This window comes from Aaosphaeria arxii, assembly GCF_010015735.1.
Source record: "Aaosphaeria arxii CBS 175.79 unplaced genomic scaffold BU24scaffold_2, whole genome shotgun sequence".
In the NCBI taxonomy this organism is placed as follows: Eukaryota; Fungi; Ascomycota; class Dothideomycetes; order Pleosporales; genus Aaosphaeria; species Aaosphaeria arxii.
In genome coordinates this window covers 2384685-2404096 of record NW_022983475.1, presented here as the reverse complement: position 1 = coordinate 2404096, position 19412 = coordinate 2384685, and the positions used below count along the sequence as shown (strand labels likewise).

Below are 19412 nucleotides of genomic sequence, written 5' to 3'. Positions count from 1 at the left end.
TAACTCGTCGTGCCCAGTAAGTGGCACTCGGGCAACCCCAGAAGTGTACGGGCTACACCGGCGATGATCAGAGAGGCATGCGATTCTTCCCGTTTTCCTTGAAATATATCGGGTCGAAAGAGTGGCCGCGTAAGGCTAGAAGCGTCGGGATCGGACTGGGTGAGACAATATAGAATAAGCAAGAATTACTGGAGCGGAAGGATATGTAGTAGGTAGATAATCTATTCGTTTCTTTCAATAACGATGGTTGTATTCCGTAGATGGAAACAAAGAACCAAACACACACACATCTACCCACTGTTGCTACATAGTCGTAGAAGCACGGCGATTACAGCAGCAAGAGTAACAAAAGAACAGTCAACTTCCATCATCATCATCATCATCATCATCATCATCAGGCAACACCAGCCATACATAGAGCAGGTGGGTGTAATCAATCAACTACTTGTCGGTTTCCCCAGGCGCACGCACGCGAACACATGCTGTTCTCCTCGCTCTCCCCTCTCGAGTCTCCCCCAAACCATTAACGACACTATTATTCGATCCCATGTAGACCGTCGAGGCTAACCTTGGAAAGGTTCTCGGCACCGTCCTCCCCCATCTTTGAACCTTACTATTACACACCCAACCGCGCATGCTAGTTAGACTTACGGTCCACGACTCCCAAGGTCGAAGAGACTGCTACAACACGTTGCAATCATGAGCGGAGAGCATAGCTTCATGGCTTCAACTGCCCCTTCCTCTCAACCTTTGGCTGCGCAACCCAGTACCAATCCCGCACCGTCCGTCTCCTCCTCTCCTCCCCCTCCACCGCCTCTGCGCGCGCCGCACCACCGCATCTAGCTGACCAGCATCCTGTAGGCCCTCGCAGCAGCAGAATCATCCGTCATTCAGGAGACAGCGCGCATCGCGTGCCTGCGAAAGTACGTGCATCCCTACTTTTATTATCCCCTACTATGATAAGATCGAAGCAAGGAAGGGCGTCATGTTCGTTGCGCCGTGTCGGTGGTCTTAAAGAGTTGGATCGTTTGGTTACTTATCCAGATGAACCGAGGCACCGAGGTCATATCACCACATTTACTAACCACCTCAATCTGCAGCTTGCCATGCCCGCAAAGTGAGATTCCGCCCTATCGGACTCTCCCCATCATGGCCCATAACAATAACCGATATCTAGGTACGATGCGATGCCGCGAGTCTGGGTGTGCCATGCACGAACTGCACCGCCTTCTCCATAGAGTGCCGCATCCCCACGCCAAAGCGGAAGAAGACCCAAGCGAGAACAAAAGAATCGGAAAGGTAAGCTGCCTGAACATGCGTCCAAGTGAGACACTAATATGTAATATCCAGTGAACTGGGTGACAGCCAGCCTGATGACCGATCGCCTGCACCAGTCAGTACACCCGGCGATGGCGCGCAAAGAGACGCAGCCCGAGACAAAACGACCGTATACAATTCGCCCGATGGAACACCCTCGACTACCATGTCCACTGCCTATGCGGCCCAGCAGGCTACTCACAATGGAACTTACGTACAATTCATGAAGCCCAAGTTTGCGAGGGCGCCAATCAAGGAAGCCGGACGGGTCGCATACTTGGGAGAGTCTTCGAACCTCTCGCTGTTGGTTCATGATCGCTATGGAAATACCGACGTCGTACACTATCCGCTACCCGAGAATGTTCGCGGCGCCAAAGCTAGAGTGAATGAACTGGACAATATGGAAATCGATATCCTCCACCAGCGCGGAGCATTCTTGCTCCCACCTCGAGCATTGTGCGACGAACTGGTCGACGCCTTCTTCAAATGGGTTGCACCTGTTGTCCCCGTCATCAACAGGAGCCGATTCATGCGACAGTACAGGGACCCCAAGAATCCGCCCTCATTGCTGCTCCTCCAAGCTATACTGCTTGCCGGTTCTCGTGTCTGCACAAATGCCCAGCTTATGGATTCAAATGGTTCTACTACACCTGCTGCCATGACTTTCTACAAGCGAGCTAAAGCGTTGTACGATGCCAACTATGAGGATGATCGTGTGACCATAGTGCAATCCGTCATTCTCATGGGTTGGTATTGGGAAGGCCCAGAAGGTAAGCTCTGAATGCGAATGCACCAGAAACTTCATTGACCTTGCAACACAGATGTGACTAAGAATGTATTCTACTGGAGCCGAGTTGGTATTGTCATAGCGCAAGGCTCTGGCATGCATAGAAGGTGGGTGCTCGTCATGTCACATCTAGCTGGAAATTTGCTAACCTATCTAGTGTCGAGGGTTCGCAGCTGAGCAAGTCTGATAAGCGCCTCTGGAAACGGATCTGGTGGTCACTGTTCTCGAGAGATCGGTCCGTGGCTGTTGCGCTTGGACGTCCTGTAGCAATCAATCCGGAAGACTCTGATGTGGAGATGATTACAGAGGACGACTTCATCGAGGACGAACCAGACCGGCCAGCCGAATACCCGCCTGAACCAGTTCATGTTCACTTCTTCATCAATTATGTCAAGCTCTGTGAGATCATGGGGCTCGTTCTGTCCCAGCAGTACTCCGTGGCATCCAAATATCGACGGACGAACGCCATTGATCTAACACACAGTGACATGGCCCTAGCAGATTGGTTACAGCATTGTCCACCAGAAGTACAATGGGACAGATCGCACCATCATTTCTGGGCAGCACTGCTACATTCAAACTATTAGTACGTACTCATACCCTTCGCGGCTTGACAATTCTTACTATGGTTTAGTACTACTCTGTGTCTTCTCCACAGAGCACATATGCCACCAGCAGGATCGCCCAAAAATAACGGAATAAATGGCTTCGAAGAGCATGCCTATCCGTCGCGAAATATCGCGTATCAAGCTGCTGCAATGATCACGTCCATCATCGAGAACCTGCGCGCACATGATGAGATACGGTACACACCGGCTTTCATAGTGTACAGTCTGTTCTCCGCCCTCATCATGCATGTTTATCAGATGCGATCTTCGAATAAAAGCATTGTGGCAGAAACTGAGAAGCGCCTCCACATCTGCATGGATGCCCTAAAAGAAGTCTCTAAAGTCTGGCTTGTGGCGAAGATGGTCCACACACTGTTCGAGTCGATTCTTGGGAACAAGCATCTCGAGGAACGCCTTCAAAAGGCAGCCGGTAAACGTCACCAGAAGAACAAACCTTCTGCCGCTCATCAAGCCCCTCCCCCTCCCCGACCTACACAGGAACCGCCCAAACGAAAGTTCGACGACATGGATCTCGGCTTTTCTCACAACGGCCCACCAGCGCCGCAAGTTTCCTATGAGCGATCAAGGCCGCAGACGCCTGCCGTAACTCCATCTAGAGAACTTCCACAACAGCAAATGCCGCAGATCTCAGCGTCTTCGCCGCAAATGACACGGCAGAACAATGACGCTTTCATGGGTCCCTCGCGGTCTGGCACACGACCAACAACGCCATTCAATCCTTCACATTCCTACCCAGGAACACCTCCAGATTTGTTCCTAGTGACAAGGAATTCCCCTAACATCTCACAAGAGCTGTGGCAGAATTTCCAGCCCGACCAGCTTTTCCCAGCTGACACGCAGGTCAATTTCCCCCAGATTTCTCCAGTACAGCAGCATAGCCTTGTGGATCCTGCTCTGTCGCGGCCTCAGTCCATGGCAATGCATCCACATAACAATGGCATGCAGCCGATGGCAGGAGGTCAGAACATGCAGAACGCCCAACCAGGAGTGTCCATGCCTGGTTTCGACCAGAACGATCCGCAGGCGTGGGCTCAGCAAATGGATATGATGGCCCAGAACCAACAAGGCGCTGCCACTGATGATGCCTGGAGCAACAGCAGTAATGGCCGACATAACCCCATTGTGCCCACGACACTAAACGTGGAAGACTGGTACGTCTTCCTCCAATCCAGTTCGACCGGTGTTCCCGAAGACTTGTTAAACCTCTACACCCCGGGACAACAATTCTCTTATAACGCTTAATGACTTTCGGTTTTACGACTTCATTCATCTATTAATTGGAAGGTTTTACTGACGTATGGTGTTCTCTTTAAGGTTTCATTTCTTTGGTATCGAGGGTCAGGCCCATCTGGAGGATTTCCAAGCAAGCTTCGGCGTTTAGGACGCTACTACGTGTTCCGGAGTTTACAGAACGCTTCTATGTGTTACCATAAATGAGCCAGTCGTTCATTGACGGTATGTTGAAGCACTGTTGTCAGGACTTCTTAAAAACAAGGGCTAGCGTGGCAGAAAAGGAGCTTATGTTGCTCTAATCGAATGCGTCAATGAGAATATTCTATCAATCTCGATGCAATATGTACAACAATAATATGATTATAACCAAGCTTTCGGTCCTTTGCCGGACTAAAACCAAAGCCAGTAACAGTCATGTTTCCTCTCCTATGTGTGCTAAATGTGACCATTTTGCAAAGTCTTTCCACTAATTATGCCTCGAGACGAGCATTCGCTACAATGGCTGACCCTCGGTGCGAAGCCCCCCGCAATTCTCCCCGCGGCATACCCAAATTAGTAATGTCCGCTCGTCCAAAGTAGGCGGCGGCTCAATTGGATTCCCCCCTCAGCCCAATTTGACATCATTTAAACCTACCACGGCCCCGCCACGTATGAAAACATGACTCCCCCAAAGCGCGCTCTCTTCTCTCTGAACATCAGCTCAAACGCCGATCACATCTACCAACGTGTCGAAGACCGCAACACAGACGGAAAAGACCGTGTCCAAGTTCGCGAGCACAACGACCCTCTAGTCGGACAGACCAACCTCGAGATCCTGACACGCCCTTTCGAGAAGGAAGTCAAGAGATCCGTAGAACGAATCGTAGACGGACGCGTAGTCACAGACACGAAGATCGAACGTAGCGGCTCAGGCAATAAGCACGTTTCCAACAAAGTCGAAGACAAATACGACACCAGCGATCTCTAGATCACTCCACCACCTACCAGCAATATGTCTGAACACAAGCCCTTCCGCATCGCCATCGGCTGCGACGAGGCCGGCGTCTCCTACAAGAAAGCCATCATCCAAGACCTCGAGAAGGACTCCCGCGTCGAGTCCGTCACCGACGTAGGCGTCCCCGAGTCCGCCGACAAGACCGCCTACCCACACGTCGCCGTCGACGCCGCGCAGCTCGTCCAGCAGGGCAAAGCCGACCGCGCGATCCTGATCTGCGGCACCGGTCTCGGCGTCGCCATCGCCGCCAACAAGGTGCCCGGCATCCGGGCCGTCACCGCGCACGACAGCTTCAGCGTCGAGCGTTCCATCCTCAGCAACGACTGCCAGGTCCTCTGCATGGGCGAGCGCGTCATCGGAAAGGAGCTTGCCAGGCGGTTGGCGAAAGAGTGGTTGGGGTACCACTTCGATCAGACGTGTGCGAGCGCCGCGAAGGTGCAGGCTATCACTGACCACGAGAGGAAGAACTATGCCGCGTTGATCAAAGACCAGGGAAAGACGGGGAGCTGTTAGGCGGATCTGACCAAGGGCAGCTTGCATAGAAAATATATCATCATAGCGTGTTGTTAGGAAAATATAAAATCGGTTTCATTTTAGCCTATTGTTGTCGGTTGCTGTTGCGTCACTTGGCGACAGTCACTTGAGTGTGGGGGATAAAAGGCGTGGTTGTGATGTGATGTGAAAGATGGAATTCATTATGCATCCTATCTTGACCATTGGGTATATCTCTTCTGAGCTACCTCACTAACATCGAAAGTCTCACTCACAGACCAAATCAGAAATAGATTGATCTCGAATGAGACAAATGGCGCATTGTCTTGTACCAATATCATAAACCGGCTATGCCTAGTGTTTCCCAGGACGCCATCCGTTATCTTGAGCTTCATGAATTGCCCAATATGTTTTTCCCCGTTCCCCTATGTATGCCGCTATTGACTGGGAATATGCCCCGCTACCAAACTTCGTCATTAAAGAAAACTATAAACAAGTAGTCTATGACTCGGTCTTGACCCTGGCGTTGGCATTGGTGACCTAGAAAGAATGTCAGATATAAATCCTCCAAAGCAATGGGCAGATCAATCTTTTCGTACCTTGACACCCAAAGATCGTGCCTTGTTAACGATTTCTATCCTCTTCCTGGCAGAAACGCTGTGGGAGATCCTATATCCACGTCAACAACTCCTTCTTCCCATATGCTTTTCTCCCAACTCACTCAGCAGCGAAGGTCTTGGAGTGCATCATGAGCAGCTCGACCTCCTTCTGGTTGTGCACGAGGAAGGCCTTGAGCCCGCTGGGCGCCATGTGCCTGGTCTTCTTGTTCGATCCGTATCCGATCTTGGGCATCGCGGCCTGGCCCTTGAAGCGCCGGCGCACCCGGTTGTCGATACCCTTGGGCTTCCTCCAGCTCGCGGGCACGCATTTGAAGCGGTCGCTCTGGTGGCGCACGAAGGCCTTGCGGTCTGTGTGGTCCCGAGTGTCAGCGGTTTTGTAATTGTTTCAACACCATTTTCTGCTCTTCTCTTTTTCTTTCTTATATGATTGGGTGCGCTTCTGCGAGAATTCCATCTATCGTCGCTATCGCGAATTCGGGGGATCGCTGCGGGTGTTTGGGGGAAAACGTACGCTTCTTTACGATTGTAGGAGCCATCTAAAAATTTCCAATTAGCGATTAATTCTGTTTTTATCTTCATAGAACTGCAGAGGTGCAGTTACGGGGGTTATTTTGACATACCTTTGACGATTTACCGGATTGTCCCTCGCTGCAATTGTGGTGTTGGTCGGATTTTGCCTCACGATTGTGGGCGGCTTAGTCATCGATTGGTGCTCCCCTCCCCTCACGTGCGGGAAACATTCATGACGGAGGAGATGCCAAGGAATGATATGTAAATTGTAGGAACGACTGAAGTTTATGTCTATGAAGAATATTCATATTGTAATTTTGAAAGTGCTGACTGGCTTTATTTGCAATTGTATATCTGAATTTCTGCCTAGATAAAATGTTTAAAGATGCTCTATCGCAAAAAATTGCGATTGGACTTGATTGAGATGCACATAGGGTCATATGTTGCGGTCGCCATTTGAAAACACGATGATTCCCCCTCTTGAAATAAGGAGAATAACCTGTTGCCATTATAACGCACAATCGTTCCCAGCCTTGGTTTTCAAACATGCAATTTTCCAGCATTCATTGCGGAGATTTCACCACCACCTCGCTCCGAAAAACTTGGGAGCAACCTTGCTATCCTTCCTTGAATCTGCATTCTCAAGCCAAATCCTCTGGTGCCCCTTCACATCCACCGCCAACATCGCGTATTCATAATCGGTCTGGCTCGGCCTCCTCGTAAGATGTACGTGTACGACTCCCTGATTCAGTGGTCCTTCTACGTAGAATTTGAACCTCATATGCTCGGTGCCCCACTTGTCAGTCTCCGTGCTGCTGGCGATGAATCGATTGCGCGCCCATCGCGACCATGACGCCTCCCCAAAGGCTGAGATCTGGTCCGAAGGTCCAAGGACTGCTGTACATGCGGGGGACTGCCGAACGCGAGACGTAGCACGATTGAAATACGCCGTTTTCGATGAGGTAGAGAATACATCGCTGAAGAGGAAGTACCCCACAGTACCCTGAATTTTGTTAGCCATTGCGTCTGAAGTCTTTTGCGCCTGGGGGAAACATACAGTTAAAGCTACACCAATTACGACGACTATCAGATTGGCGCTCTGCTGTGTTGTGCGCGCTGCCTTCTCGCCCATACTCAAATCACTCCATCGCACACTTCCAGTGTCATTTGCAATTGTGACTGATCGGCGTGGTGGGGGCGGCGGATGCGAGCTTGAACTCGTTGTATTTGTCGTAGCTTTCGGCGCATGCGAGGTGGAGAAGGGAATACGTGCGACTCCATTGCCAGAGAGTACCCGTGGGAATCGAAGCACTGGCTTCAACAGTTGGACAGCGTCCGTGGGTCTATATAGCGTTGTCATTGTGAAGATCCTGTAATGCCTGTAGGATGTTGTGCTGTGTAAAGAGAGCTTTAGATAATAGCAATTAGAAGCTTAGTACGTTCTTGCCAAGGCCGAGGCTGGCCTATCCCTGTAGGGCGTTTAAGATGCGGGGACGATAGCATCACTATCTGATAGAGGTAAAGTAGCAGCATGAGTAATGGCCTATTCTGACATACTTTGTCCTACTTCGTATAATAGATGTGGATCACTCAAGTCTTGGAATCTATAGACGCCGGATAAGAATACGTATCTGCTGGACGCACACGTCGTCTCTTCAGCAATGCTGGCTGTACTTTAAGTACTTCAGTGATTGATCACCTAAGTTCCGTAAATTGCTGCCTTCAACCGAAATCGGAGATATATGCTCCAGTGCTTCATCGTTTATCAACTCTCGTATTAGTACTTGTTCTCGTCCTAACTACTCGTATCGTAAAGTGATAATCATAGCCTTTCACCACCACAGTGTTATTTTGAACGGCGACTGGTACACCAACCTACAAGTTGAAAGTAATGATCATTGCTTTGAAGTACTTTCAACGTCTTCGGATACATCTATAAGCAACCTGATAGACACAATTCCCGTTCCCAATTACAGTTGCCCAGCAATGGTATATATCTACCTCACCGTTCAATTCTAGTCCAGTTTTAACAATCATACCAGTCCGATCACAAGATGGCTACATTCGATATCTTCGAAGCTACCATAGAAGACCACAAAAAAGCACTCTCTTCGGGTGCCGTTACCAGCGTTGAACTAGTGACCAGCTACCTCATTCGCATTGGTAGATACGACAACCGTGATGGCCTCAATGCATTCACACTCTTCAATCCCAAAGTCTTAGACGAAGCAGCCGCGTCAGATGCATGGCGGGCATCTAGGAAACCTCCTAGGCCTCTAGAAGGTATACCATACACGCTGAAGGACAGCTACAAGTACGTTGGCCTCAGTGTGACCAATGGTTCTCCCGCCTTGGAAGGGCTCCAATCGAACGAGGACTCTGCTATCGCTGCTCGGCTTCGTGCAGCGGGTGCCGTCATGATTGGGAAGACAAATATGCCTCCCATGGCTGCTGGAGGTATGCAACGGGGACTCTATGGTAGAGCGGAGTCGCCATATAGTAAGAAGTACCTCACTGCCGCCTTTTCGTCTGGGTCTAGCAACGGAGCTGCCACGAGCACAACTACGAATATGGCCTGTTTCGGACTCGGAAGTGAGACAGTATCCAGTGGGAGAAGCCCTGCGAGCAACAATGCTTTGGTAGCGTACACTCCTTCTAGAGGAGTTCTATCCTGCCGAGGCCTCTGGCCGCTGTATGTCACCTGCGATGTGCCTGTTCCCTACACAAGGACTGTCGCAGATATGCTCGAACTTCTCGCGGTCATCGCCGAGCCTGACCAAGAGACTAAAGGGGACTTTTGGAGGGACCAGCAACATGTCAAACTCCCCGTACCGCAAAATGTGCAGTATCAAGCACAGAATCAGCCTAATTCGCTGAAGGGAAAACGTATAGGTGTGCCGAAGATATACATCGGTCAACAAGACTCAGACCCTCACGCCAAATCTGTCGTCACTAGTGACGCGGTACTCAAATTATGGCAAACTGCACGCGCTGACCTCGAGGCCCTGGGTGCTGAAGTCATCCCCACAGACTTTCCACTCGTCACGAACTACGAAAACGACTCCAAGTCCAGAGAAGCTAACAATGTCGAAGGAGCCCCGTCGGACTGGAATCTAATCGAACGAGGGTCTCTGATCGCCAAATCCTGGAACGAATTCTTGATCCAAACAAACGACGCGACATTGAAGACCATAGCAGACGTGAACCCGAACCTGCTCTTCCCGAAACCGCCCAACTACGTGCCAGATACTTTCCTCGAAGTCCGGAACTGGATCAAGTATGCGGAACTGCCCAACTTCGCCACCGCATACGACAACTGTTCTCTGAAAGATCATCCCGGTCTCGAAAAGGCCCTGCCAGCTCTAGAAGACCAGCGCAAACGGGATCTAGAAGACTGGATGGACGCACAGAAACTCGACTGCGTAGTCTTCCCAGCGAACGGTGATGTCGGGCTCGCGGATCTCGAATTCGAACTCGAAAGTACGCGTCACTCATTACAGAACGGTATCAAGTACAGCAATGGAAACCGTGCGATTAGACACCTGGGGGTCCCCACGGTCAGCGTGCCGATGGGCAATATGGAGGAGCGGGAGGGGATGCCACTGAATCTCACATTCGCAGGTAAAGCCTACGATGACGAGAAGTTGCTGGCATATGCATATGCTTTTGAGACGAAAACTAAAAGGAGGAGAGCTCCTACGTTGGCTCCGAAGCTTGATACAGATGTTATACGCCTTGCACATGCTTCTGCTACAGTTGGTGCACATCTTAGTGCCACGGTCAAACCCATCCCTGATGCCACGGATCCCAAAATCGACATCACTGGAACGGTGGCATTCGACGATGGCATCGAGAACGCTTGTGTAGAAGTATTTCTGGATGGAGTCAAAGCATGGGAAAAGTCCATTCCTAGGGGATCTGAGGTCAATGGCGAGGGGTTAAAGAGCCCCTTCCATGCTATTCTGGATTACCCAACTCCATATGCACCTGTTCTGGGATGGGAACTTAAAGCTATGCAACCCAAGCCAATCATGGTACTCATAGTTACAAGAAGCGGAGGGGGTTCTGTAGATACAAAGGTTTTTTGGACTGAGCGGTCATGAATCATAAAGAGAGGTTGATTGTGTTTTGCCTCCAAAACATAAATAGCCAGTAGCAAATGTTGCGGATATCCCGTTCCACTCTAGGTTTAATAGTACATGTCTCCCAGTTGAAAGCATGTTGAAATACGCCATAGATGCTCATCCATACCAGCGGTGAAGCTAGGATCCGTAATCAATACGAACGCCGCCCATATATACGTAGCGCATGCTCTCACTTATAGATACGCAATCCCATAAAGAATGTCGAGCATTAGATCTGTCTCTTGACCTCTTCCACGTCGCCTTGGTAAGCCGAATCCCGGAAACGGGGGTCCTCTCCGCCGCTTTCTGTGCTATATCCACTTCCTTCTGACGACTCCTCTGTTGTGTGAACTCGTCGGCTGTTGCCATCCTTGATATTGACAACCTCGTCCCTTACGTCGTCGAGTTCGTCAACGACTTCTCGCAGCCCCCTTCCTTGGCCAAAGAAATCTTCGGTGCGTAGGCCGCGCACATCGTTGGCTTGTACGCCACGTCCACCGCGGTTTCCTCCTTTCTTTAAGGTACCGTCGGCCTTCTTCTTCCTGATCAACTCGCGCACTGGGCCCATTGCAGCATCTCTGCAGGCCTCTTTGATGTCAGAACCTGACATGCCAGCGCTTAGGCGGACCAGGTAGTCTAGATCAAAGTGTGCCTGGTCAATCTTGGTACCCCGCAAAATCAAAGAGAAGATATTGTGCCTTTGAGAAGCATTAGGTAATCCGACCGGGAATTTCTTGGGCATGCGGCGTAAGATGGCTTCATCGATGTCTTGGATGCGATTCGTCGCTCCTAGGATGAGGATCTGTTGAGGTGTTGTTGTACCGGCATGTGTAGAGGAGAGGCCGTCCCAATGTGTCATGAATCTAGTGGTATGTCAGTGGTTTTCGTTCTCAAAGGGAACTAGCAGTGGGGTAGACGAACTCGGCCTTGACCATTCCGCTTGCTTCGTGCTCGCCGGATCTCCTAGTACCCAGCACAGCATCTATCTCATCGATGAAGACAATGGCTGGCTGAAGCTTTCGCGCCAGACTGAACACAGCGCTAACGAGCTTGTTGGAGTCACCGTACCACTTCTCCGTGAGGGTTGAGATGTGGAGATTTATGAAGCATGCGCCGGATTCGTGAGCGAGAGCCTTTGCCAACATAGTCTTGCCACAGCCAGGTGGGCCATAAAGAAGAACGCCCGATGGTGCGGAAAGGAGTGAAGACGCGGTGTAAAGGGTAGGATGTGTGAGAGGATAAATCACGGACTCCCTTAGGTCGTCAATGATATTGTCGAGTCCACCAATGTCTGCTGAAAGTTAGCACCATCCACGCTCCGACTGGTATCCAATGCGCCTCGTTTCGTGTCTATGGGATGGGATCGGCCATAGAACCCGGAATTGTCCTTACCATCAAAGCTGACGGGAATTTCCTCTGGCGCCACCACCTCCATGGCAATTGTCTGCTCATAAGATGTCAACGCGAGATCCTCAGGCCTGATGCGATCCTTCCTTCTTCCGCCTCTACTCCTATGTGTTCCATATTCATCTTCCGAATCCGAGTCGTCCTCGCGCGCTTTGTTGGCTAATATCGCGTCGAGTTTCCGGCTGGCAGCCGAGGCCTTCTGTCGAGCTTCTTCTTTTTGTTGGGCCTCTGGGTCGAGGCGAGTGAGGAGCGAGCGGATGACGAAGTATGCGAGTAGCGGCTACAATTTCAATGTCAGACTTGGATAATGTGCGAGGCGTGTGGCGGAGCCATCGTAGGGGCTTTGGAGGCGTGTAGCATGAAGAGCTGGATGCGCAGGAGCATGTGCCTGTCCGAATTGGATGTACGTACTGCAGCCGCTGCCATGAGGATATCGGGGAGATACCCCGTCAGGCTGGATTTCTTGTTCCCACTCATCTCTCTTTGTTTAGATGATCGCAGCGAAAGGAGTCGAAAACCTAGGAGTTGATGTGAAGGGTGTACCGTGTCAATGAATGAATGCGTTGTCGGACTAAGGACTAGGTATAAAGTTAGCATGGGATGGAGCGGCGGAGGCGTCGGTGGCCCGCCACTCCAACATGCAGGGAAATCGGCCTCGGCTCCACGCGACTGGAATAACAATGGATAAAGGACAAAGGACATCATCATCGCAACATTCATACCTCAACAATTATAAAGGAGTCACTTTAAGTACAGAAAATGCTCTAATAAGCCAAAGTCGATGTTATAATTTTTCAGATTCCGTACTCATATCGTCTAACTGTGTAGCGCAACTCAACCCAAAAGAAGCTGGTTGCGAACCAGGAATTGTTTCTACAAGGGTCCTCGCCATCGTGCACCTGATTATGCCTTCTTTGCGGTCGTCTCCTCCTCGTCCTCCTCTTCATCCTCATCGTCCTCGTCATCATCTTCCTCCTCATCATCATCCTCTTCCTCCTCGTCTTCATCCGCAACAATCTCTTCATCAGCATCATCAGCAGGCTCTTCTTTGATATCAACAAGGTCATCTACTGTGCCTCCTTCTCTTTCCAGGCGAAGGTATTCGTCCCACTCGGGGAACATCTCCGCATCTCCCTCGCCGTCTTGCGGGGGTGTTCCTAGAAGCCTGCTGACTTTGGATTTGTTGTCCTTCTCGAGACTCGTTTTCCATTGCTTCACTAGCGAAGCAGTAGCGCTCGGCTTGTACGTTTGTGAGAAAAGGACTGCCTCCGCAAGGCGATTTGTCTTGACCAATAGGTCAATGCAGCCTTGGACATCCCCAACTTGCCAGAGGGCAGAGAAAGCAACGTTGTTTGCTGTGGCGGATTCCGCAAGCTGTGCAAGTTCTCGAAGTCCAGCCGCGTCAGAGGTAGCCGAGTAGACGAGTAGAAGAGATCCCAGATCCTTTGCTTTGACAAAGCACTCCTGGGCGAGCTTAATGTCCCATCCTGAGAGAGCAGCATCGCCGACAGTCTTCCACTTGTGCTCAGTATCTTGCTCTCGGGCAATCTCGACAGCTTGCTCGAGATCACCCAGTGACAGAGCTAGATCAAAGCGATGCTCAGGGTCAGTCGCAACCTTGAGCGCAAGCTCCTTGTAGCCTTGGCCTTCCAAGAAGCGTGCGATCTTGTTGTTCTGGTCTTTAGGTACGGAAGGCAGAATCTCTTCGGCGGCCTCAAGATCACCGCGTAGAACAAGTGTTTGGTACTCGACAACGGCGAGGGAAAGGGCAAAAGAAACGACGTTGACGTCCTTGTCGGCAACGTAGATTCTTGAATCACGAGGAAGGTATCCAAGAAGATAGTGCGGTGCGTCGAAGTGGGAGATGGTGTAGGTTTGGTCACCTACAAGGTAATTAAGGCGGTTGGTGCTGTTGGTGTAGATGAAGCAGTCGCCAACCCATGTGCCAGTTCGGACACTGGCATCCGTTAGCATTCTCCCCTTACAGGGCTTTTTCTCTATGTCAAGCTTACCTCTCGTTGATATCGCAAACAACTTCGAAAGCGGATTCGGCGCCATCTTCGTCGACCTCGCCATTCTGAACGGCTTCAAGGTAATTCTCTCTTGAATACCGGAGAACGTAAAAGGTATCCTCGGTGGCGAGTGTGACGAGCTCGCCACTTTCGGACCAGTACACGTTCTTCGGTTCGACTTCTATCCTTCGGACGAGCGCACCACTGTCCCAGTCGAAGAAACCAATGCCACCCTGTCCCTTAACACCAAGGAGAATACCGCCGCTCAAACCGTCCGCCGAGAATCCAACATTGAGAACGCTTCGCTCCTTGAAATTCCTGAAGGTCTTCACACTCGTGGCTGATTCCCGAATGGCATAATCCTTGTCATGCTCCGCCGAGGCCCACGCAAAGTCCAGTGCGGAGCCAAAGGCCTGGTTACGAAGGGCGAGTGCCGTGTAAATGATGTATTCGCCGTCACCACAGACTGCCACGAAACGTCCTTTGGGAGAGTGGAGCAGCGATTGGGGGTATATCTCGGTGGATCCAAGATCTTTGGTCGGAAGGGTCAGACGCTCGGCATCCTTCAGCTTCTCGTTGCCCTTGATCACGGCGGTAAGGATGTCGTTGTGCCTTGCCCACAGAACCTTGCCAGTTGTGTCCATGCTCACAGCGGGTTCCTCCCGACCCATGGAGATGACCACAGCTCCATCATCGAAACCGAGAGCAACTCCATTCTTGCCCTTTTGGTAGGCCACACACCAGGCTCGCTCCAGACCATAATTCAGGGACTGCTCCAATCTATAGGTGGACGAATGCCAGATCTTGATAGTGCCATCCTCGGAACCAGATATTATCACAGGCAACTCGGGGTGATATACCGCGAAGCTCACATTCGAAGTGTGGCCTTCGAGCGTCGCGATGAGTGCTTTCGTCGTGTAGTCCCAGACCTTGACTGTGCGGTCATCGGAGGTTGTGAGAAGGTATGGCTTGTCCGATTGAGGATAGTAGTCGATGAAGTTCACACCCTTGGCTTCGTGCGCTTCGAGGGTGAAGTTGGGGGTTGCGCTGCCCAGGGACCAGATCTTGACTGTGCGATCAAGACATGCCGATGCGAACGTGTTAGGATCCTTGGGGTTTATGGCGATGCCCATGACATAGTGGCCGTGGCCTTCGAATACCTGGACGCCTGTGAAGTTGTCAGCCGGCTAACTTTGCTTCGAATTGCTGCCAATTGGTTCCACGTACACTTCCATGCCTTGTCCCAATCCCACAATTTGATGGTCATGTCATCCTGTGAATGCGTCAGCCGTCGTCCGACCTTCTAATCTCCTCTCACATACACTAGCGGTCAAGACAAATGACTGTGTAGGGTGTACGGCGATTGCACGGATGTAGTCCGGATGCGCCTCGAAGGACGTCACCTTCTCAGAGGTGTTGTAGTTGTAGACACGCAATTGGAAATCATCGGAACCTAGAAATTTACTGTCAACACCGCAGCCCATTACGTCCTCTCATGCGGACTAGACGCACCAGCAACAATCCAATTCTTTCTAGCAATGAATCGACCGGCACGGACGGGCACATCGGTGAGCTCGAAGGTTTTTACGATCGATTGGGAAATGTATGACCAGATGTGGACATGACCTGGTACTGTCAGCTTCCCGAGCTTCAATATGCTCCTTCTCACGAGGCTTACCGCTATAGAGTGTAGTGAGGATCCATGGCTCGGTCGGATGGAAGTCTTTGTAACTGTTCAGTAATATTCAGCTGCCATGCGAAGGTATAATTACCAATTCCTTGATCGTGTTAGCTTGCGAACAATTGTGCGGAGAGCAGACTGAACTTACCTTTGACTCGCTCCGATCGCGCAAAGAGCTGTCTCTATATTCAAATGACCTGTCAGTAGCTGCACTCCGATCCACATGCAGACATTCAAGGGATTGCCGTACCTTCACGTCCAAACGCATGGCTGCAATTCGAGTGTATGTGTAAAGCGGAGGGGGGGTTGTGAGACGTGGCTATTCAAAGCCAGTCCAAAGACGCAGAATCGATGCCGGAGGTAGAGGGGTCGCGCAGAAGATGGCTATGGGCACCAAAATTCCAGGACCCGGGAATGAAAGGTTCGGATTCAGAGGGAGGATCGTAAGTGGTCCGTATAGGTGTTCATTGAACATCTGTGGTGTTGTTGGTCGGCATTGCATAGGTCGCCAAGACTCTAGGAGGGTCCAGGTGGCTATTTCCTCTTTTGGTAAGGTGGGACGGGCAGCAACGACGACAACTGATACTTGGATTAGATATCGACCTTTCAATTTCTATCAACTCTCTCACGGACATGGCTTGCACCAAAACCAAAGCACACATCTGGTATTAAACACTCATATAATTAAAGTTCTATCACAAGAGTACGCTTCAATTCGCTGGAATCGGTCATGACGAAATCTTGATATCCATCACTGATTGATGGTTTCCAACGTCCCCTGTATATACACAGCTCTACTTGGTTTCCATCCGCTACTTTGGCTTGTTCGAACGGCGATAATCCGGGTGCAATCTATACTTGTGAAACTCACTCCGCGCCATGAACCTCATGCTCCTCATGTCATTCTTTTCGTCCGGAAAGTCGCTCCAATGTTCCTCGATCTCTTCCTTGATCTCCTTCAGGGTTGGTCGATCCCAAGGGTAGTATGACAGGCACTGCCTCACAAGTGCAAGCAAACGAGGCCGATAGATGCCGATAGAGGAATCGTATATGTTGTTCGTAGGCTCAAGCACACCCGTATTCCCAGCCGGGGGCATGGTGTGCAAACTACTACGTATACCACCATTGTCCCAAAGGGGTCCCTCCTCGGAATGTCGTCTCGTGATTAGTACCCACAGAATGACACCAATCATCCAGACGTCGGCTTTTTGGTCAATTTGATACGGGTTTTGCAGGGACCACTGCCGAGGCTGCATCTCGGGCGGGTATCTGGGCATTTGTGTATCGAAGCCATAATGCTTTGGATTGTCTCCGGCGGGGTTGCGGGACTGTGTATAGAACGCCAACCCAAAGTCACCCACGACTGGTATTGGCCACTTTGGAAGCTGTAAGTTAGTCTACCATACTTGAGCGAACCAAGGAGGCATCGACTCACCTTTTTCTCGTCTTCAGCCGGCTGGAGGAATACATTCATTACGGTAAGGTCGGCATGCTGGATGGGTCTCCACCCCGTGACCTTGCCCTTTCGGTTTCCTTTACCCTTCTGCAAGACCAGACAACCTTCGACAATTCCATGGAGAAAATACCATAGGAAGTTTTCCGGTATGACTCTGCCACCATCAGAATCCCGAGTTTCGAGGTGAGGGCCTGGCTCTGCATCCTCGTCGTCATGCTGGAGGAGATTTTGCACGATATGATACATATCGCCATAATCATAGTACTCCAGATACAGTCGATAACGGTCATTGTGCATCATCAGTCTATATCCCCGGAGTTCGGCCAGATGCTGGTGTCCGTCGTCATTCTCGCTGTCCCTATATTGATCGACAAGCTGGTGCATACGAATTTCACGCGGTAGCTTATTCCTCCAGTATTTAGGGTCCGAGAAGACGGCTATATTCTCGGCATCCTTGATGACCATACGCTATCGTGTGCAAACCGCCGTCAGTTCTTGGTCCAGTAAGACGGCACAAATGCTTCACACCAGGAGGGATGTACTTACGTCTTTGACATTATGATTTGCATCCCACTCCACCCACAAGCCAGCACGGCCGTAGCCACCTTGGCCTAACCATCTCACCCCCTCCCAGCCGCTTTCATCTCGCGGGGGCCACTGATGTGGCAGTCCTTGGAGGAAAGCGTCCTGATATTTTCTCTTTTCTTTCTTGGAGTATTCATGATAACCGCCGTCGAAATAGGACAGGTCTCTGATATCGGATTCCTCATCCCACGGCTCGTCGGGCCAGTGGGAAGTACCAGTAGGTTCGCGAAGTACGAGTTGATCCTCAAGGACTGCAATCTCCCTTGTCGCCAATTTGTGGTCTCGCTTCAGTTCGGCGATCTGAGCCTTCAGGCGCCGCACCCGTTCGGTTTCGTCGTTTCCGTCCTCGCCATCGTCGTCGTCGTCGTCGTCGTCGTCGTCGTCGTCTCCACTATCATCTGGAGACCCAGGGCCCGGGTATATATCTTTGTTGAGTGCTGGCACCACGTCCCATGCATGGCGAGGTCCAATATGAATTCTAGGTTTCTTCCTAGGTAACGCCCCGTTTTCTGCTTGAGAAACCTCCTGGTACGGCCTCTTTTTCGTCCCGGTGGTACTCCCAGCATGGTCAGCATCATCCGGACTTAACAATATGTCGACGGCAGTAGGACTCTTCTCTCCCGAGCTGGGCGTGGGGTAGTTTTCCAACGAAGGGTCTATGACTTCGCGCCTACGGATTTCCACCCAGACCATCTGTCTGGCGGGCACTTTTTCAGTGAGGAAACTGTTCTCCGAGTAGTCGTTTTCCTCTTCCTCGCCATTCTCCTCGTCTTCCTCTTCCTCGAAATCCTCCTGGTGTTCCAGATCGATATTCTCCTGGTTATCCAGGTCGACATCCTCCTGGTTCTCCAGATCGGCGCCACCCAGTTCCCGATAGGTGTTCCATATACTCTTCACCATCTCCACCTTCTCATCAAGCGTCATCCCGATGACGCCCCCAAGCTCTGCGACGAATTCGGAGATTTCCTTGAGCCTCTTCGAGGGCTCAAGCACAATCTCGCCCAGCACGCCCTGCGGCTGCGGCTGCGGCTGCGGCTGCGTTCCTGGGACGACATTCCCACCACCCCCGTCTCGCTCCTCAGGATCAACATATATATTGAAACCCGCCTGCCCACCCCCCTCCTCAGGGTCAACATATATTGGGAACTCCGCATGCCCACCCTCCAGCTGCGTCCCCCCCATCACCACATCCTCACCTCCCTCGTCATCGTCATCGTCATCGTCATCATCATCCGCCTGCTGCGTCTCCGGTATCTCCTCCTCCTCCGTCGTACTATCCTCTTCACTCTCCTGCTGCTGTGTCTCCGGCACCTCTTCCACCACCACCACCACCTCCTCCTCCTCCTCCTCCTCCTCCTCCTCCTCCTCCTCCTCCTCCTGCTGCTGCTGCTGCTGCTGCGTCTCCGGCACCTCCTCTTCCTGAACCCTCCTCCGATCCAGCACCCCACAAACCCTCCACCCCTCATCCCCGCTCTCCCTCCTCTCCTTCACCGCCCTCTTAACATCGCCCTCCCCCGCCGGCTTCCCCGGAACCTCCCCCGCCGCAATCCTAACATCCCCCCTCT

At 51.3% G+C, this 19412-nt stretch overlaps 10 protein-coding genes across 10 annotated transcripts; 4 read left to right on the top strand and 6 right to left on the bottom strand.

The window, feature by feature from the left end:
• Positions 1-1044: 1044 nt before the first annotated feature.
• BU24DRAFT_431212 (uncharacterized protein) lies at positions 1045-3975 on the top strand (the record flags this gene model as incomplete). The annotated part of the gene is made up of 7 exons (XM_033529856.1): positions 1045-1062; positions 1178-1299; positions 1351-1397; positions 1431-2087; positions 2139-2211; positions 2262-2690; positions 2739-3975. 7 exons carry the CDS (start codon positions 1045-1047, stop codon positions 3973-3975), a joined length of 2583 nt encoding a protein of 860 aa, XP_033387698.1.
• A 593-nt stretch (positions 3976-4568) lies between these two features.
• BU24DRAFT_418971 (ribose 5-phosphate isomerase) lies at positions 4569-5556 on the top strand. Its single transcript, XM_033527101.1, has one exon. It carries the CDS (start codon positions 4958-4960, stop codon positions 5471-5473), a length of 516 nt encoding a protein of 171 aa, XP_033387696.1. The 5' UTR covers positions 4569-4957; the 3' UTR covers positions 5474-5556.
• BU24DRAFT_459040 (uncharacterized protein) lies at positions 4625-4933 on the top strand (the record flags this gene model as incomplete). Its single annotated transcript, XM_033531693.1, has 1 exon — positions 4625-4933. One exon carries the CDS (start codon positions 4625-4627, stop codon positions 4931-4933), a length of 309 nt encoding a protein of 102 aa, XP_033387697.1.
• A 144-nt stretch (positions 5557-5700) lies between the features above and the next one.
• Positions 5701-6731, bottom strand: BU24DRAFT_418969 (ribosomal protein L32e). The gene is made up of 5 exons (XM_033527100.1): positions 6693-6731; positions 6584-6608; positions 6174-6420; positions 6052-6121; positions 5701-5992 (listed from the first exon to the last, which is right to left on the bottom strand). Exons 2-5 carry the CDS (start codon positions 6606-6608, stop codon positions 5954-5956), a joined length of 381 nt encoding a protein of 126 aa, XP_033387695.1. The 5' UTR covers positions 6693-6731; the 3' UTR covers positions 5701-5953.
• A 171-nt stretch (positions 6732-6902) lies between these two features.
• BU24DRAFT_418968 (TIM21-domain-containing protein) lies at positions 6903-7974 on the bottom strand. The gene is made up of 2 exons (XM_033527099.1): positions 7640-7974; positions 6903-7585 (listed from the first exon to the last, which is right to left on the bottom strand). The coding sequence occupies exons 1-2, from the start codon at positions 7940-7942 to the stop codon at positions 7160-7162; spliced, it is 729 nt and encodes a 242-aa protein (XP_033387694.1). The 5' UTR covers positions 7943-7974; the 3' UTR covers positions 6903-7159.
• Positions 7975-8100: 126 nt separating this feature from the next.
• BU24DRAFT_118206 (amidase signature enzyme) lies at positions 8101-10810 on the top strand. The gene is made up of 2 exons (XM_033520868.1): positions 8101-8571; positions 8625-10810. Exons 1-2 carry the CDS (start codon positions 8569-8571, stop codon positions 10683-10685), a joined length of 2064 nt encoding a protein of 687 aa, XP_033387693.1. The 5' UTR covers positions 8101-8568; the 3' UTR covers positions 10686-10810.
• On the bottom strand, positions 10479-12712 carry BU24DRAFT_418966 (AAA-domain-containing protein; the record flags this gene model as incomplete). The annotated part of the gene is made up of 4 exons (XM_033527098.1): positions 10479-11569; positions 11628-11997; positions 12099-12393; positions 12525-12712. Coding segments are annotated over 4 exons (1487 nt in total), but the record flags the coding sequence as incomplete, so codon positions are not given.
• Positions 12713-13016: 304 nt separating this feature from the next.
• BU24DRAFT_489336 (Coatomer, beta' subunit) lies at positions 13017-16074 on the bottom strand (the record flags this gene model as incomplete). Its single annotated transcript, XM_033533633.1, has 9 exons — positions 13017-14070; positions 14126-15293; positions 15353-15398; positions 15448-15578; positions 15638-15751; positions 15804-15848; positions 15898-15903; positions 15955-15988; positions 16057-16074. 9 exons carry the CDS (start codon positions 16072-16074, stop codon positions 13017-13019), a joined length of 2616 nt encoding a protein of 871 aa, XP_033387691.1.
• A 432-nt stretch (positions 16075-16506) lies between these two features.
• Positions 16507-17675, bottom strand: BU24DRAFT_418964 (uncharacterized protein). The gene is made up of 2 exons (XM_033527097.1): positions 17242-17675; positions 16507-17182 (listed from the first exon to the last, which is right to left on the bottom strand). Exons 1-2 carry the CDS (start codon positions 17644-17646, stop codon positions 16619-16621), a joined length of 969 nt encoding a protein of 322 aa, XP_033387690.1. The 5' UTR covers positions 17647-17675; the 3' UTR covers positions 16507-16618.
• On the bottom strand, positions 17669-19205 carry BU24DRAFT_118145 (uncharacterized protein). Its single transcript, XM_033520867.1, has one exon. The coding sequence runs from the start codon at positions 19027-19029 to the stop codon at positions 17785-17787; it is 1245 nt and encodes a 414-aa protein (XP_033387689.1). The 5' UTR covers positions 19030-19205; the 3' UTR covers positions 17669-17784.
• Between the last annotated feature and the right edge of the window lie 207 nt (positions 19206-19412).

Excerpts from the sequence above, each read along its gene's own strand:
- BU24DRAFT_418971 (XM_033527101.1), top strand. The coding sequence starts at position 4,958 with ATGTCTGAACACAAGCCCTTCCGCATCGCCATCGGCTGCGACGAGGCC.
- BU24DRAFT_418969 (XM_033527100.1), bottom strand. The coding sequence starts at position 6,608 with ATGGCTCCTACAATCGTAAAGAAGC. Across the intron at positions 6,421-6,583 it reads TCCTACAATCGTAAAGAAGC|ACCGCAAGGCCTTCGTGCGC; the intron begins GTACGTTTTCCC and ends GGGACCACACAG. Across the intron at positions 6,122-6,173 it reads TCCAAGACCTTCGCTGCTGA|GATCTCCCACAGCGTTTCTG; the intron begins GTGAGTTGGGAG and ends ACGTGGATATAG.
- BU24DRAFT_418968 (XM_033527099.1), bottom strand. The coding sequence starts at position 7,942 with ATGACAACGCTATATAGACCCACGGACGCTGTCCAACTGTTGAAGCCA. Across the intron at positions 7,586-7,639 it reads TAATTGGTGTAGCTTTAACT|GGTACTGTGGGGTACTTCCT; the intron begins GTATGTTTCCCC and ends AACAAAATTCAG.
- BU24DRAFT_418964 (XM_033527097.1), bottom strand. The coding sequence starts at position 17,646 with ATGCACCAGCTTGTCGATCAATATAGGGACAGCGAGAATGACGACGGA. Across the intron at positions 17,183-17,241 it reads CGGCTGAAGACGAGAAAAAG|TGGCCAATACCAGTCGTGGG; the intron begins GTGAGTCGATGC and ends CAGCTTCCAAAG.
- BU24DRAFT_118145 (XM_033520867.1), bottom strand. The coding sequence starts at position 19,029 with ATGGGGGGGACGCAGCTGGAGGGTGGGCATGCGGAGTTCCCAATATAT.